We start from the raw sequence: 14,876 nt of genomic DNA on the forward strand, positions 1-14,876 counted from the left end.
GATTATTGGGGTGAGATGTGACATGATTGGGGTGAGTACAGATTATTGGGGTGAGTACAGATTATTGGGGTGAGGGGACATGATTGGGGTGAGATGTGACATGATTGGGGGTGAGGGGACAGATGATTGGGGGTGAGGGGACAGATGATTGGGGTGCTATGTGACATTGAGGTGAGGGGGACAGATGATTGGGTGAGATGTGACACGATTGGGGTGAGTAGATTATTGGGGTGAGATGTGACCCGAGTGGGGGCTGTGCCGCTGAGCGGTAGGGCCCTGGAGACCCCACATGACTCCGGAGTGCCGGATGACTACGCTGAGCCCCGCGCTCCATTCACAAGTTTCCCCTCCACATCTGAGGCCGCTCCATGGTTACTACTACGTTATGACTGGGGGCGGGGGGGCTCGCTACACATTAACGTCGTCACCTAGCAACTCGCTCCCTCCCCCTACGTCACAGCTCCCAGCCCCGGCCGGCGGCCCCTCCCCCGCTCTCCTCCCAGCTGCGCGGGCGCCGCACTAGCTCACATTCCAATCCCGGCTCTGCTCTTCGGCCCCCCCTCCAGCTCCGACCAATCAGCGGCGAGAGCGCGCGTTCCCCCGCCCCCACCAGAGCATTGCGCGCTATATAAGCCGGCCATTTCGTCGGCATCCTCCCCAGCCCGCGGAAGCTCAGCAACTAGAGCACTCGCCTCCCCATCCAGCGATCACCATGACCGACGCAGCCGTCTCCTTCGCCAAGGATTTCTTGGCCGGCGGTGTGGCCGCTGCCATCTCTAAGACTGCTGTGGCGCCCATTGAGAGAGTCAAGCTGCTGCTGCAAGTAAGGACGTCCCGGGAGCGGGCGCTGCGCCGGTGTGTCCGCGGTGTGGCGGGGCTGCGCGGTACGCGGCCGGTGGTGCCCGGGAGGCTGCAGGAGGCCGGTGGTGTGACTGCGGCCCTGGTGCTCCCGTGTGCCCTTGACTGGCGGGGTGACGGGGGTTATGGGCCTACGGATGACGGGGGTTATGGGCCTACGGATGACGGGGGTTATGGGCCTACCCTACGGATGACGGTCACTGATTGATTCGGCCTCTCGTGACTGCAGCTTATGTGATCGCAGTGCGCCACTTCCGCTGTGAGCAAGGTCGCGGCAAGGAGAGCAGTGATCATCGCGGATCAGCGGTAATCCGCCTCGTCACTGCGCGCCCCGCAGAGCTCGGAGCCGCGGACCCCGGCGCCTCACTGCACAGGACCGCACGCCCGGCCCGGATGGCGGCGGCCTCCTCACTTGTCCTTCCAGATGGAGGTTGTGTAACGACTTCCCGGGATTCTCCCGGCCCCGCCCCTTCTGTACCACGTGTCCGCTGCCGGCACAATGAGTGACGTCAGCACAGCGGGCCAGGCTGGCGTCTCAGCTGGGGGGCGCCGGCCGGCAGCACGTGGCTTATAAGGGGGGGAGGGGGTTAATAAAGATTTATTAGGGAGCGCTGGTAATCATGAGCAGACTTATCCATGCATTGAATGTCTGTGGAAGTGTACATTCATCTAGAAACAGTGTCTGTAGGTCATGCCCTCACCTGGAGGACCGCACCCAAGTTCCTTTAGGGTAAGTGCACACGATGCAGATTTAGTGCAGAAACGCTCCAGAACTGCACTGTGATTTACAGTACAATTGAAATCATTGTGAAAAAAAGCTGTGCAGAAACGCTGCAGATTTCAAAGTGCATGTCACTACTTTTGTGCAGTTTTGCAGCGTTTTTGCACCCCTCCATAATAGAAATCCACAGTGGTAAAATCTGCACAAAAACTGCATAAAAAACGCACCTGCAGATTCTGCCAGGAGATGCAGATTTAGTGCAGAAAATTCTGCAGCACATTTCCTACGTGTGCACATAGCCTTACTTACACTCGGCTCCATAACTGGAAACTCCAAAGACAAAATATTTTGTGCCAAACCCTGTTAGACTAGTGACACCTAGAAACATCAGCCAGGTGGGGGACACACACCCTTGTATTGGGGGCTCACACCGCCACCCTTAATATGCCGTATTGCTGCTTAGAGGGGATGTCCATCTCTGCATGTCGATGAGGGTCTTTGTAGTGATTTGTCCCTTTTCCTGTTCAGCATTAATGTCCAGACATAAGACTTCTTCACTCCCTGCGTCTGGTATCTGCAGCCAGTAATGGAAGTCGTTCGAGAAGATGAATGGTGCAAAGTGTTTCCTTCAGTTCAGTATCCGATCTAAAATGCCTGAGAATAGAAATATTGTCCCCCACAGGCGGACAACCCCTCGGCGTTCTGGTTGCTATTGGGTATATTGCAGGGTCTACATCCTGTCATTACCAGGTGAGGCTGGACAAGGATCGTACAAGTGTCTAACTCGAGTTCTGTCTTGTAGGTCCAACATGCCAGCAAACAGATCACCGCTGACAAGCAATACAAAGGAATCATGGACTGCGTTGTCCGTATCCCCAAAGAACAAGGCTTCTTGTCCTTCTGGCGTGGTAACCTTGCCAACGTGATCAGATACTTCCCAACCCAGGCCCTGAACTTCGCTTTCAAAGACAAGTACAAGAAGATCTTCCTGGATGGTGTTGACAAGAGGACCCAGTTCTGGCGTTACTTTGCTGGAAACCTGGCATCTGGTGGTGCCGCTGGGGCAACCTCTCTATGCTTCGTCTACCCACTTGACTTTGCCAGAACCCGTCTAGCTGCCGATGTTGGCAAAGCTGGTGCCGATAGAGAATTCAATGGTCTTGGCGATTGCTTGGTGAAGATCTTCAGATCCGATGGGCTTAAAGGCTTGTACCAGGGCTTCAATGTGTCTGTCCAGGGCATCATCATTTACAGAGCTGCTTACTTTGGCATCTATGACACCGCTAAAGGTGAGGTTTGAGCAGCATGAGAGTAGAAGGTGAAGCTATGTCTCTAGACTAAACATTGAACCCTTCTTCCTTCAGGTATGCTTCCAGATCCTAAGAACACACACATCATCGTCAGCTGGATGATTGCCCAGACTGTAACAGCAGTAGCCGGTTTCGCCTCCTACCCATTCGACACTGTCCGTCGTCGTATGATGATGCAGTCAGGAAGGAAAGGAGGTAAGGGCAGCGCTTCTTCATTTTGTTCACCTGGTTTGGGCAAATCCTTCCCTCTTTGACACTTGTAAGGCCTTGTTCAGACTATATATGGACCTCATTGCCTGGACTTGCCCCAGATCTCCTGACCTGAACTTGTCAGTCTCATATGCATCTGAAGCTGTAAGATCTGGTCAGAAAATTTGCCATCAGCCCAGGCATTGCTCTCAGACTATGGACTGATATAGGCCTAAGGCTGTACTTGGCAGATTGTAAGCAATGGATTAGTACTTTGTTGGATAGTTCCTTTTGTAATCTAGGGGAGTTTGTTTTGAATGTTTATAAAGGTTTAATTTGCAGATCAGTAACTTTTTTTTTTTTTCTTCTTCCTTGCAGCTGAGATCATGTACACCGGCACAATGGACTGCTGGAGGAAGATTGCACGTGATGAAGGTTCAAAGGCATTCTTCAAGGGTGCATGGTCCAACGTCCTGAGAGGAATGGGTGGTGCTTTTGTGCTAGTCTTGTACGATGAGATGAAGAAATACATCTAAATGTGTCCTGATGTCTATGACCTGGCATGCTGTAAAATGTAACATACCCCAAGCGTTCATGGACTTTATACATTTTTGTTTTTGTCAAACACCTTTTTATTTATAAATTGTAACTGGTTATCTTGCTGGTTAATGTTTGGGAACCAATTTGATCTCACCACTTTCCATATTAACATAAATCATTCCCTTATGCCCTGCACTTCCAGTGGAGCCTGCAGCAAACAATCTGTAGTGCGCCTATGGCAGTAGATGGTATGACCTGATGGGACTCAATGCTCCTTTATTTTTTTTATTTCGATCATTCATGTTTTTAAGTAACTTAGGTTGGAAGAAATAAAAAATATGGGACAGTTTCTTGTGTTTAATGACTGTAGATATTAAGCAGAGCTCCAAATATATAGAAACATTTTTGCCTTGGGTTAATAAAAATAGAAACTTAAAACCTGTTTCTAATCTACCAGTGTCATCTCTACCACCTGGGGTGGGATGTGATGTGGACCATCTTCAGGTATAGTCAGCACATGGTATTTAATGTGGAACTCGTTTTTATTTCATAAATCAATAGTACTCGACAATAAGCAACTTTAATATTCATCAGGGGAACCAGATTTTCTCATAAAATATATTAAAGCTGCTTATTTTGTGTACTATTAATTAAATACAAATTTAACTGTTACTCTTCAACGTAACTTTGCAATGATGCATTTTGCTGAGATCCAGCCTATATGTTTGTTTCGGGCTTTGTGGTCCTGTCCTGGCCAGTGGGCTAACCCGTTCTTGATAGTAGTGTTCTAAGCCAGCAAATAATTAATTGTGCTATTATACAAGCACCTTAAATGTCAGATCTTTGCCTTTATGCAAAATGTATGATTTCAGGTGCTTTTTGTAACTTGGCTTTTTTTTTTGGTCCAAGTTAACTCCTTTTTTTTTATGACTGCTTATCTTATATATATTTTTTTCCCAAGTGCACTCCTTGCATAGTAAGATTGACCACAACTGTGGAGGTGGTTGGGTAAACTAGGCAACAAGAGGTGCACAATACAATAAAGAATCAGTGGGCGTTTTATCAAGCTAAACTGCAAACTTCCTGGTTGTTACAAGCACTTTCCAACTTTACCTGTGTAAGATGAAATGATTGCTTTAACCCCCTCCATTCCTGTGGAGTCTGATACTTTATGGCAGGGATGCACAACTCCTCCAGTCCTCAAAGGCCACAACTGCTTGTTTTCAGGATTTCCTTAGTATTGCACATGTAATGATTCCAACACCTTGTGCAATGCTAATGAAATCCTGCAAACATGCTGTTGGTGGCCCTTGAGGACTGAAGTTGTGTTCCTGCTTTATGGACTGTGGTTAATCCTGGTCACATAACTAATGTAGCAGTTTATGTGACCTTGGTATTCCAGGGCTGTAAGCTTATCCAGGGTGATGGACACTGGAGCCGGTGTTGTGGCTTGTTAACAAGCTGCTAAGCTGTAAATGTGAGGCTTCCCATAGCTGTCCTGGCTCCTTGGCCAGGGATACGTCTGTTCTGAATACCAGGCATACTTATGTAAGCGCCCAACAGCCTCAGTGATCAGATCTCACCAGCAGATGGATGTGTCTGTCAACATGCAAACCCGTGATGTGAAGATTATGGGCTGTCTGGGGGAAATAACATCTAAAGAGCAATGCAAATGCTGGTGTGGTACTGAAATGCACAGGGCAAGCAGATTGCAATATTGGGCTTTCTCCTACGTCTTACTAGCCCTTTTGTTTTTTATTTCTATGTAAAGTGAACGAGTGGCCTGAAATCATATATAAAATGTTGGGGGGTTTTTGTATGCAAAGAGGTCAAATTTTCGTCTGTTTTTGGTGCATGTGTCACTGTCTTTGGAGGCACTTTTTTTTTTTTCAGACATTTCCATGTTGCAAATTGGACCAAATTTGGATTTTTTTTTTTTTTCCCACATTTGAGAATTGTTCATAGACCATAGGTCATGTTCGCATGTTCACTATTCATCCCACTCCTGCTTTTGGTTTACAATTGGAGGAAAAGTATAATAGAAACAACATCACCACTTCTGGATTTATCACCCACTCCTGGTTTTGGCTTACTGAGGTAAAATACTGACCAAATACTGAATGTGTGATTGTGGCCTAAAATAGGAATGTATTTAACACAGCTGTGTGAATAGGACCTTAATGTGTCTGTGACCATGACTGACATTTTAGCATGTTACAACCCATCTACCACCCTAGATCTGCAAGGTGACATGCAGGTCTAATGGTTACTTCACACTTCTTGTGCCCAGCTTTATTTTAAGGCTTTCTGCATTATTTGACAGGTCTAAATGCTTATTTGTGATGCTAGAAAGTACAAATACTCTAGAAAGGAACATATGGCGAATACTCAAACACCTGTGTAGATTGGTGATGAGTGAGTATAGCCGTTGCTTGGTTGGTCTCCTGAGTATTTGTGACTTCTCAGAGATATAGTTTTCTTCGCCTTAGCTGCATGATTTGCGGCTGTTAGAAAGCTTGAATACATGTGGGGATTCCCTAGCAATCAGGCAACCCCCAAATGTACTCAGGCTGGGTAGTAGCTGCAAATCATGCAGCTGCTGTGACGAAAACTAAATCTCAGAGCAGTCACAAATACTCGGAGCCCACCCTAGCGTGCTCGGGAAAACCTGAGGAACGAGTACATTCGCTCACCACTAGTCTAGATCAATCTGAAGAAACGTGTTCAAATGATCTTTTCCTGACTAGATCACCCAAATGCAGAGAAAGCCTAGTTTGTGTTGGGAAGTAATAATTCCCAAGTTTAATGTAATAAAAAAAATAATATTCCAATCTGAAAATAGAGTATAGGAAAGAATGCGGAAGGAAGGAGACCACGTCAGTACTTGTAAAGTGAAACTTGCTGAGGCCTCCAGTTTTCTGCACGTCTAGGCCTGCACCTTGCGGACAGCACAGAGTAGGATATGACCTCTAAAAAGCACACAGACACCATTGAGGGCGAGTCTCCTTCTTATTGGCCTAGAAGGTGGTAGCCCCGGAAGTAAGACGTCGCCTGTTAACTCTTCAGTGCCAGACAAACCTTGAGGAAACCTCTGCAGCGTACGCCACATGACCCACTGCAGCAATCCGATCAGCTGCACGTACTGTCGGCTCGCTCCTCCACGTGAAGCAGATTTTTCTGTGCAGAGAGAACGCCTCCAAAATGAGGGTCACACCATAAGCTTGTTCGCGAGCAGAATGTCATTACTGCAAATGCCTAGAGATGCCAGCTTATTAAAAAGCTGCTTTTTTCTACAAAGGTTTGATTAATAGTGGAATCATTCATTATAGACAAACTACCACTAGATGCAAAGGCTTAGACTATGTGTACACAATGCGGATTTAGTGCGGATCCGCAGCGGATTTTTCCGCACAGAAACGCAGATCCGCACTGTGATTTACAGTACAATGTAAATCAATGGGGGGAAAAAAGCGCGGAAATGCTGCTGATTTAATAGAAGTGCATGTTCTTTTGTGCGGATCTGCAGCGTTTCTGCACCCTTCCATTATAGAAATCCACAGGGGTGAAATCCGCATCAATTCTGCATAAAAACCACGGCAAATCTGCACCTGCGGTTTCTACTAGGAGATGCAGATTTTGTGCAGAAAATTCTGCACCCCATTCCACAACGTGTGCACACAGCCTTACAGGGTCAGGCTGTGCTTGTAATGGAGCTTTATACGTTTTGGGTGAATTGTTTTTTACCCGAATATTGCACAGGTATCAAACATGCCCAATACTTGTACGATAGAGCCAGTTGTTCCACCTGAAAATCCATGATTTGGGCGCTGGGACCAATGAACAGTCTGTTCATTCATTCTATTAATAAAGCTAAGTACAGCAGCAGGGCTCATTTATTTTATTCGCTTAGGTCGGTTTCACACGTCAGTGGCTCCGGTACGTGTGGTGACACACCGGAGACACTGACACACGGAGACACATTAGAATGGGTCTATGCAGATGTCAGCGTGTTTTCACGGACCGTGTGCAAAACATGGAGACATGTCAGTGTTCGTGGGAGCGCACGGACCCATTAAAGTCAATGGGTGCATGTAAACACGTACCGCACACGGATGCCGTCCGTGTGCTTTCTTTTAAACTCATAGGGTTAAAATTTAAACAAATTGTTTCAATACACAGCACACCGGCGATAAACACGGATAGCACATGGATGGCCTATGTGCACACGCGGATAGCTCCGGGACCGTTTCTTCCCGTACCTGAAATATCTGGACGTGTGAGACTGGCGTTACATAGCGCCATCATAGTCCACGGAGCTTTACAGATATCATCACTGTCCCCATTGGGGCTCACAATCTAGATTCCCTATCAGTATGTCTCTAGCGTTGAAGGAAACTGGAGAACCAGGGGGAAACCCACGCAAACACAAGGAGAGTATACAACTCCTTGAACCCAGGACACCAGCGCTGCAATGCTACAGTGCTACCCATTGAGCCACCATGCTGCCCATGGCAATCAATTTAAGAAGCTGCCAGCAACTAAACTTATAACCTTTTAGTGGAATTGTAGAATTTTATGGCAGTCATTAGACCATGTGCACATGTTGAGTATTTGGTGAGTTTTTTACCTCAGTATTTGTAAGCCAAAACCAGGAGTGGGTGATAAATACAGAAGTGATGCATATGTTTCTATTATACTTTCCCTCTGATTGTTCCACTCCTGGTTTTGTCATACAAATACAGAGGTAAAATACTCAACAAATACTGAACGCGTGCACGTGGCCTTAGCGTTATGGTCACACTAAATATTCCAGAGCTGTTGTTGTGGTTCTCTAGAAGGACGTTTTGATCCTCACCCTTCCTCAGGGCAGTCCCACACGTCCAGATAATTCCGGTACCGGAAAAATCGGTATCGGTATTGTCCGTGTGCCCGTGCGTTTCTGTGGCACATCAGTGTGGCACACATGTGCCGCCCGTGTGCCCACTGGGTACCACACGCACCGTGCAGGAGACAGCGCTAAAGTTTAGCGCTGACCCCTGCATCTGGTGCTGAAGCCGCGATTCATATCTTCTCTGCAGCAGCGTTTCTTGTGTTTAAAAGAAAGGTCCATGTCCCCAACCCCCTCCCACCCCCGCCCGCTGTTCTTAAAATACTCACCCGGCTCCCTCGCTGGCTAGAGCTGCTTCATGTCCTGGCCACACCTTCTACTGTATGAGCGGTCACGTGGGGCCGCCGATTATAGTCATGAATATGCGGCTCCACCTCCCATAGGGGTGGAGCCGCATATTCATCACTGTAAATGAGCGGCCCCACGTGACCGCTCATACAGTAGAAGGTGCGGCCAGGACAGGAAGCAGCGCCAGCCAGCGAGGGAGCCGGGTGAGTATTTTAAGAACAGCGGGCGGGCGCACAGGGGGTGGGGACATGGACCTTTATTTTAAACACGAGAAACAAAAAAAAAAAAAAAAAGGATTATTCATATCTTCTCTACAGCAAACGCTGCTGCAGAGAAGATATGAATGGCGGCTTCAGCACCAGTGGGGGAGACAGCGCTTACTGTAGCGCTGTCTCCTGCACGGCACACGGACAGCGTCCGTGTGCGGTACGTGTTTTACATGGACCCATTGACTTTAATGGGTCCGTGTAATCCGTGCGCTTCCACGAACACTGACATGTCTCCGTGTTTGGCACACGGAGACACGGTCCGCAAAAAATCAATGACATCTGCACAGATGCATTGATTTGAATGTGTCTACGTGTGTCAGTGGCTCCGGTACGTGAGGAAACTGTCACCACACGTACTGGAGCCACTGACGTGTGAAACCGACCTTATTGATATTTGTATGCTTTGTTTAGGCCTCATTCAGACGCCAGAATCTTCACATATGCAAAAAATGGTACAAGTGTCATCAGTGTTTTGGGTCAGTGCGTCATCAGTGATATTTCACCTATGGATAAATAGATTACAAAGATTCTCCTTTCCATTGTTAATCATGGGCAGCACATCGATGATACACTGATGCCATCTGTGTGCTGTCTGTGATTTCCACAGACTTAGACTTGTCTTGGTCATTGTGATTTTTGCACGAATTTACGGTCCACCAAAAAAACAAAGGCATTGACTATAATGGGGATGTGAAGTGTTGATAACTCGTCATATACAGTATAGTAAAGTCTCTTTATTAACAAGATATGTATACATCTACATTTGAAGAAGGGGAAACCAACAACCACTACAAATACTAAAATAACTATATATTTATTATTGTTTAATATGAATACAATCAGACAGTGCACATCATATATCAAGAAAGAAAAAAAGGCAGACCAAGAAATTGGTCAGTAAGCTAAACATGCAGAGAATAATACTAGAAATACCGCAAACTTATATAGTCACTATATACAGTATAATATTGATAACAAAATGCATATAATTTCTATGCTGGAAAATACAGGAACAGAAGATATCCTAATAAATCAACTGACATATTAAAATACAATGAGGATACCTTTTGTCATCAGGGTATTTATGTGGGCGAAAGCCTCGATGCGCGTTTCACTGCTGCCTGTGGTTTGTCAGGCGGTACTAAAGCACATGTTGGGAGTGTTTTTATAATGGATCCCAAACAGGAAAAAGGTAATGACCCGGAGGCTGAGAGCGCATCATGTTGCTGCGACACAGGGAGTGGTGCTCAGTGCTTGCGCCACAAGGGCACATGGCTGCAAATTGTAATTACATGGCCAGTTGCCCGGGAGACGCGTCAAATCATCAGCGCTTCCCCGCAAAGCCGAAATAATGTATGCTGAGTACCTGTTCTATACGTGAAGAATACAGATAGAACACAAGCACATGAATGAGGCCATCCAATGCTGCCTAGTGTAGTTTTTGTAAAAATCAGTACTTTATCAGCAGGACATTATCACTAGAGAACTACCTGGCCTGCTGCCAGATAGTCCAACAATGCCCTCCACCGATTGGCAGATTTCTGCCTATGCAGTGTACCTTGAAAAATGTCAATCAGTGATATGGGAGGGTAAGGAGGTGTACACGTTGCAGATTGAATGTGTTTTTGCCACATTCTTTTCACCGTGAAAACACATGCACAATACAGCCCATTAAATTCAATGGGATTCCGCAATGCTGTGCTAATGCATATTTTTTCCGCGGCAGAATCGTATAGCGAAAAAATACGCAACATGCTCATTCTTTGTGCGGAATTGCAGCGATTCTGCACACATAGGAATGCATTGATCGGCTTACTTTCCGCATGGGGTTATGCCCACCATGCGGGAAGTAAGCGGATCATGTGCGGTGGTACCCGGGTCTGGAGGAAAGGAGTCTCTCCTCTAGGCCCTTGGGAACCATATTTCTGTTAAAAAAAAATAATTAAAATAAAAAACATTGATATACTTACCTTCTGATGGCCCCCGGAGTCCTCCCAGCTCTCAGCGGTGCACGCAGCCGCTTCCGTTCCCAGGGATGCATTGCGTGAAGGACCAGGGATGACGTCACGGTCTATGTAATCATGGATTACCCTAAAAGGACAAATTTTATTAAATATACATCTAAAAAGCCAACAACCAATGGCTCACCAAAAAAACGAAAAACAACACACCATGAACAAACTAAAGTGGGGGGAAGAGTCTATGCTGAACAGCTGCCTAACTGCGGGGGTAGGCACCCTAGGGGAAGCGTTGTGGTGCCCCCGCCCCGCGATGGCTGACCCTGGGGTCCCTAGATGAACCCTGATAATACCCACAGGGTCCTGCTACCCAGACAAAATTGTACTGAAGGTACCCCTATACACTATACATAGACCATTCCTATCTCTAGGGAGCCCTAAACTCCACACTGTGCATGTTTAAAAACAACAGGAGAACATGTGACTTAGGCGTCTCGGTAGCAGAATTTTTAGCGTATCCTTGATTTTGGATATACTTAAGCAAAAAATAACTAACATGAATATTAGCGATATACTTGGCCCCAGCTCTAGTGCAAAAATCACTGTTGTACCCAGTTAGTCGAATTGTATATACATAAGATAGTGAACCATGTATTTCAGATACAGTTGGTCGATTATTTCTCAGCTCTTTAGCAAGATTGCCTAGCATAACTGTCCACACTGGCATTGACTACAGCTCCAGTGCCCTTCACACAGTTCATACAATAGTCCATACATAAAATGGTAAACAGCACATTTCAGAGCTTATTAATGCGTTTTAAGTATATGATGTACTGCAGGAGCTAGAGCCCATTAAGCCTTCAATATTTGATACTCATCGTTCAGATGAACTGCCGCGCGCCTGTTGTCTGCTTTAGCCTCTACGCGTTTCGCCTCACTGGCTCATCAGGAGGCTCGATTGCTAATCATGTTTCTCAATAGGATGTGATAGAGTTGACCGTGACCGTGACGACAGAAAGGTCCTTTGTGCAATGCATCCCTGGAAACGGAAGCCACCGGGAGCGCCGCTGAGGAGATCGGGGACCGTCAGAAGGTGAGAATAATTGTTTTTTTTATTTTTAATATTCTATCTTTTACTATTGATGCAGCATCAATAGTAGAAAGTTGGTCACACTTGTCAAGCACTATGCTTGACAAGTGTGACCAACCTGTCAGTCACTTTTCCAAGCGACAGATCGCAAAACGCTAGTGTTTAGCGGGAAAACGCATGCAATTCTGCAACATGTGCATATAGCCTGATACACAGCTCAGAATTCAGAGAACTGCTAGATCTTCAGCAAATAAACCAAGTTATAATCAAAACTGCCGCAATCGGCAAAGTAAGTGACACATCACTGGATCAGGGTGTCTAACCCAACATTATAATGCTCTGAAATGGGGTAGCCAAAATCTGGCGTCAGATTCCTCTTAAGTTTAAGATTGTACTTTGGCAAGTCTAACACTTGTATCATTGTAGCCTGAGGTGTATTGAGGCAGTATTATACCCCGACTATATGGGGGTGCTCACATGAGTGTATAACTCAGTCGAGTGCTATGCCATAAAATATAGTGTAGCACTCTGCCTAGTGTTAATTTATGGGGGGATCACGTCGGCAATTATTTGCTCATGCCGATTTGATATGAGAGAACAATCTCAGCATACTACAAGTGAAACCGAAAATTGGATTGATAGTACAAGTCTATGGGTGCGTGTGAAATCCCACTGCACTCGGATGACTTCCGAGTGCAGTCTGGTTACTGCGGATGCCATCCGAGTGCCGTCTGATTACTATGGATGTCATCCGAGTACAGTCCGATTACTGAGGATGCCGGCAATGGAGGCATCTTACTTTCTCAGTTTCCTTGGCACCTGTGCTGTGATTCTCGCATACGAGAGGATCGGAGCATAGTGCGCTGACACTCGCCTCGTGCTTGTAGCAGAGTTTGAACCGAGTGTCACTTGCATATTCGGCCCCAATTCTGTGGCAGAAGACAACATACGCTCGTGTTACTCCGGCCTACAGCGAAATACAAAGTGTATTATGTATTAATCGAATAGCTATGCGGCACATAGGTGAAGCAAACTATGAGGAAAAGTTATGTTTTCTCTTTTAGTCCACAAAGTATCCAGTGATAATAATAGTCGTGAATTATTATGTATTCTGCACTTGTGTTCATACATGAGATCTATGTAGAATAGAGATCATCGGCGTTTCCGTTTCTGGATGTAAATTCTAGTGTCAATGATGAATTTCTCATGAATGTCACAATCTCGGGGCGTGTGCCTGCTGTGGTAAGGAGGCTCGTTCACGTCACACGTGGTCATGTGCCAAAGTGCAGCCCTGATCATACCCACTTCATTCTGCAATATTTCTATTAATCGCTAACGCAGCAAACTATGACGTGTAATGCAGAAGTGAAAGATCACTCAGGCGTGTCCTCCTGACATGAAAGCTCATACTGACCCTCGGGGGGCTAATGTCTAGAATAAGCCCACTTTGTGCCCTTACTGCTGCTGCTTTCTTGCTATTTCTGGATGAATAGACCTGTTCTACAAGCCGCCTCCGGCCAGGGGCAGGTTTCAACCAGATAGCAGTATACAGGAGCAGCCTGCCCTTCACGACAAGTTTGAGGACATCTTGCTTGGAAGACACATCCCAGAATACTACATGTAAATGAGCTACTGGGACTGGTTTCATTTTTTTTTGCTACTTGACAAGTTTAGACTTTGAAAAGTACATTTTTATAAGTTTCTTAATTCCTGGAGGAGCACAGAATCCTAATGATCACTGTAGCTGTGCATCTCACGTATTACACAATGTCACAAACCCAACGTCCGCTCTGCTGGAGCTTACTTCTGCCAGGTTGTGTATTCCTGCTCTCATGGTGGAGGAGGCCATTTGTGAGATAATCTATGTATCTGTATCTCAGAAAGTTCATTGTCTCATTCTCAGTAATATTAGTTCAACCCACAAAACCTTATCGATATGTAATGAACGCTCATGGTGGAAAACCGACTTGCAACGTGGCCAAAGTGGACATTCCCCTGCCTACCTGGAATGACCTTTACCTAAACATATAGTGGATTGAAACAATCTGTTGTGCATCTTGTGCCACCACACTGTGCTCCCAAGCAATGCTTCTCGGGAATAAAATCTCTACGTACTGCGTCAGATGGAACCAACAGACCTGATTTTGGTGGGATAATCTCATGAACCAGACTGCAAAAGGGAAGGTTCTTACCACAAAGAGATTATACACTTTTGGAAAAACAAAACTGAGCTCTCAAAAAATTATAAATTATACAAAAGGTAGTAATGGTCTCAAATTGTGTAAAATTTTCGATTTATTCACTAAGCTTGCCAAACATCGTAAAAATGGGCAAAATGTCTCGGCAAAGCATGCCCAACTATCATTATTAAGCTTTACACCATGAAATGATGCACATTTTGGTGCAAATCTGCAAAGGCTCATAGGAGGGGTAGATTTCATTTTCTAACTCTAGGACTATCCAAAAGTGCATGCACCTTGTACAAAATTTGGCACAATTTACTGCAACAATCTTCTTTTTTTTAGACTGGAACATACAATACCAGGCTTTATAAATCTGACTAAATATAGCAGAGATATTGGAGCACAGCATACTGCACCATTGCTTGGTGACTGTGCACACTAGTAGGTACAGGTATATGACACTACTGCAGTCTTGCTCATCGTTATTGGCACCCATGAAGTGTAAGTAACATAATGGGGAATATCTCCTGAGAAAAAATGAATCAAGTGAAACAGTTTTTTAGTATAGAGCACTTGTGTTAA

General features: G+C 45.7%; 1 protein-coding gene across 1 annotated transcript; it reads left to right on the top strand.

The window, feature by feature from the left end:
* Window positions 1-534: 534 nt before the first annotated feature.
* Window positions 535-3,967, top strand: SLC25A5 (solute carrier family 25 member 5). Its single transcript, XM_069747093.1, has 4 exons — window positions 535-823; window positions 2,382-2,868; window positions 2,944-3,084; window positions 3,457-3,967. The coding sequence occupies exons 1-4, from the start codon at window positions 713-715 to the stop codon at window positions 3,612-3,614; spliced, it is 897 nt and encodes a 298-aa protein (XP_069603194.1). The 5' UTR covers window positions 535-712; the 3' UTR covers window positions 3,615-3,967.
* Window positions 3,968-14,876: the final 10,909 nt, after the last annotated feature.

The sequence above is a fragment of the Ranitomeya imitator genome, chromosome 2 (assembly GCF_032444005.1).
Source record: "Ranitomeya imitator isolate aRanImi1 chromosome 2, aRanImi1.pri, whole genome shotgun sequence".
Lineage (NCBI taxonomy): Eukaryota > Metazoa > Chordata > Amphibia > Anura > Dendrobatidae > Ranitomeya > Ranitomeya imitator.

What these genes read in the sequence shown, in the direction of transcription:
- SLC25A5 (XM_069747093.1), top strand. Translation starts at nt 713, where the DNA reads ATGACCGACGCAGCCGTCTCCTTCGCCAAGGATTTCTTGGCCGGCGGT. An exon ending in GAGTCAAGCTGCTGCTGCAA is followed by an intron (nt 824 to 2,381) that starts GTAAGGACGTCC and finishes TCTGTCTTGTAG; the next exon opens with GTCCAACATGCCAGCAAACA. An exon ending in GCAGTCAGGAAGGAAAGGAG is followed by an intron (nt 3,085 to 3,456) that starts GTAAGGGCAGCG and finishes TCTTCCTTGCAG; the next exon opens with CTGAGATCATGTACACCGGC.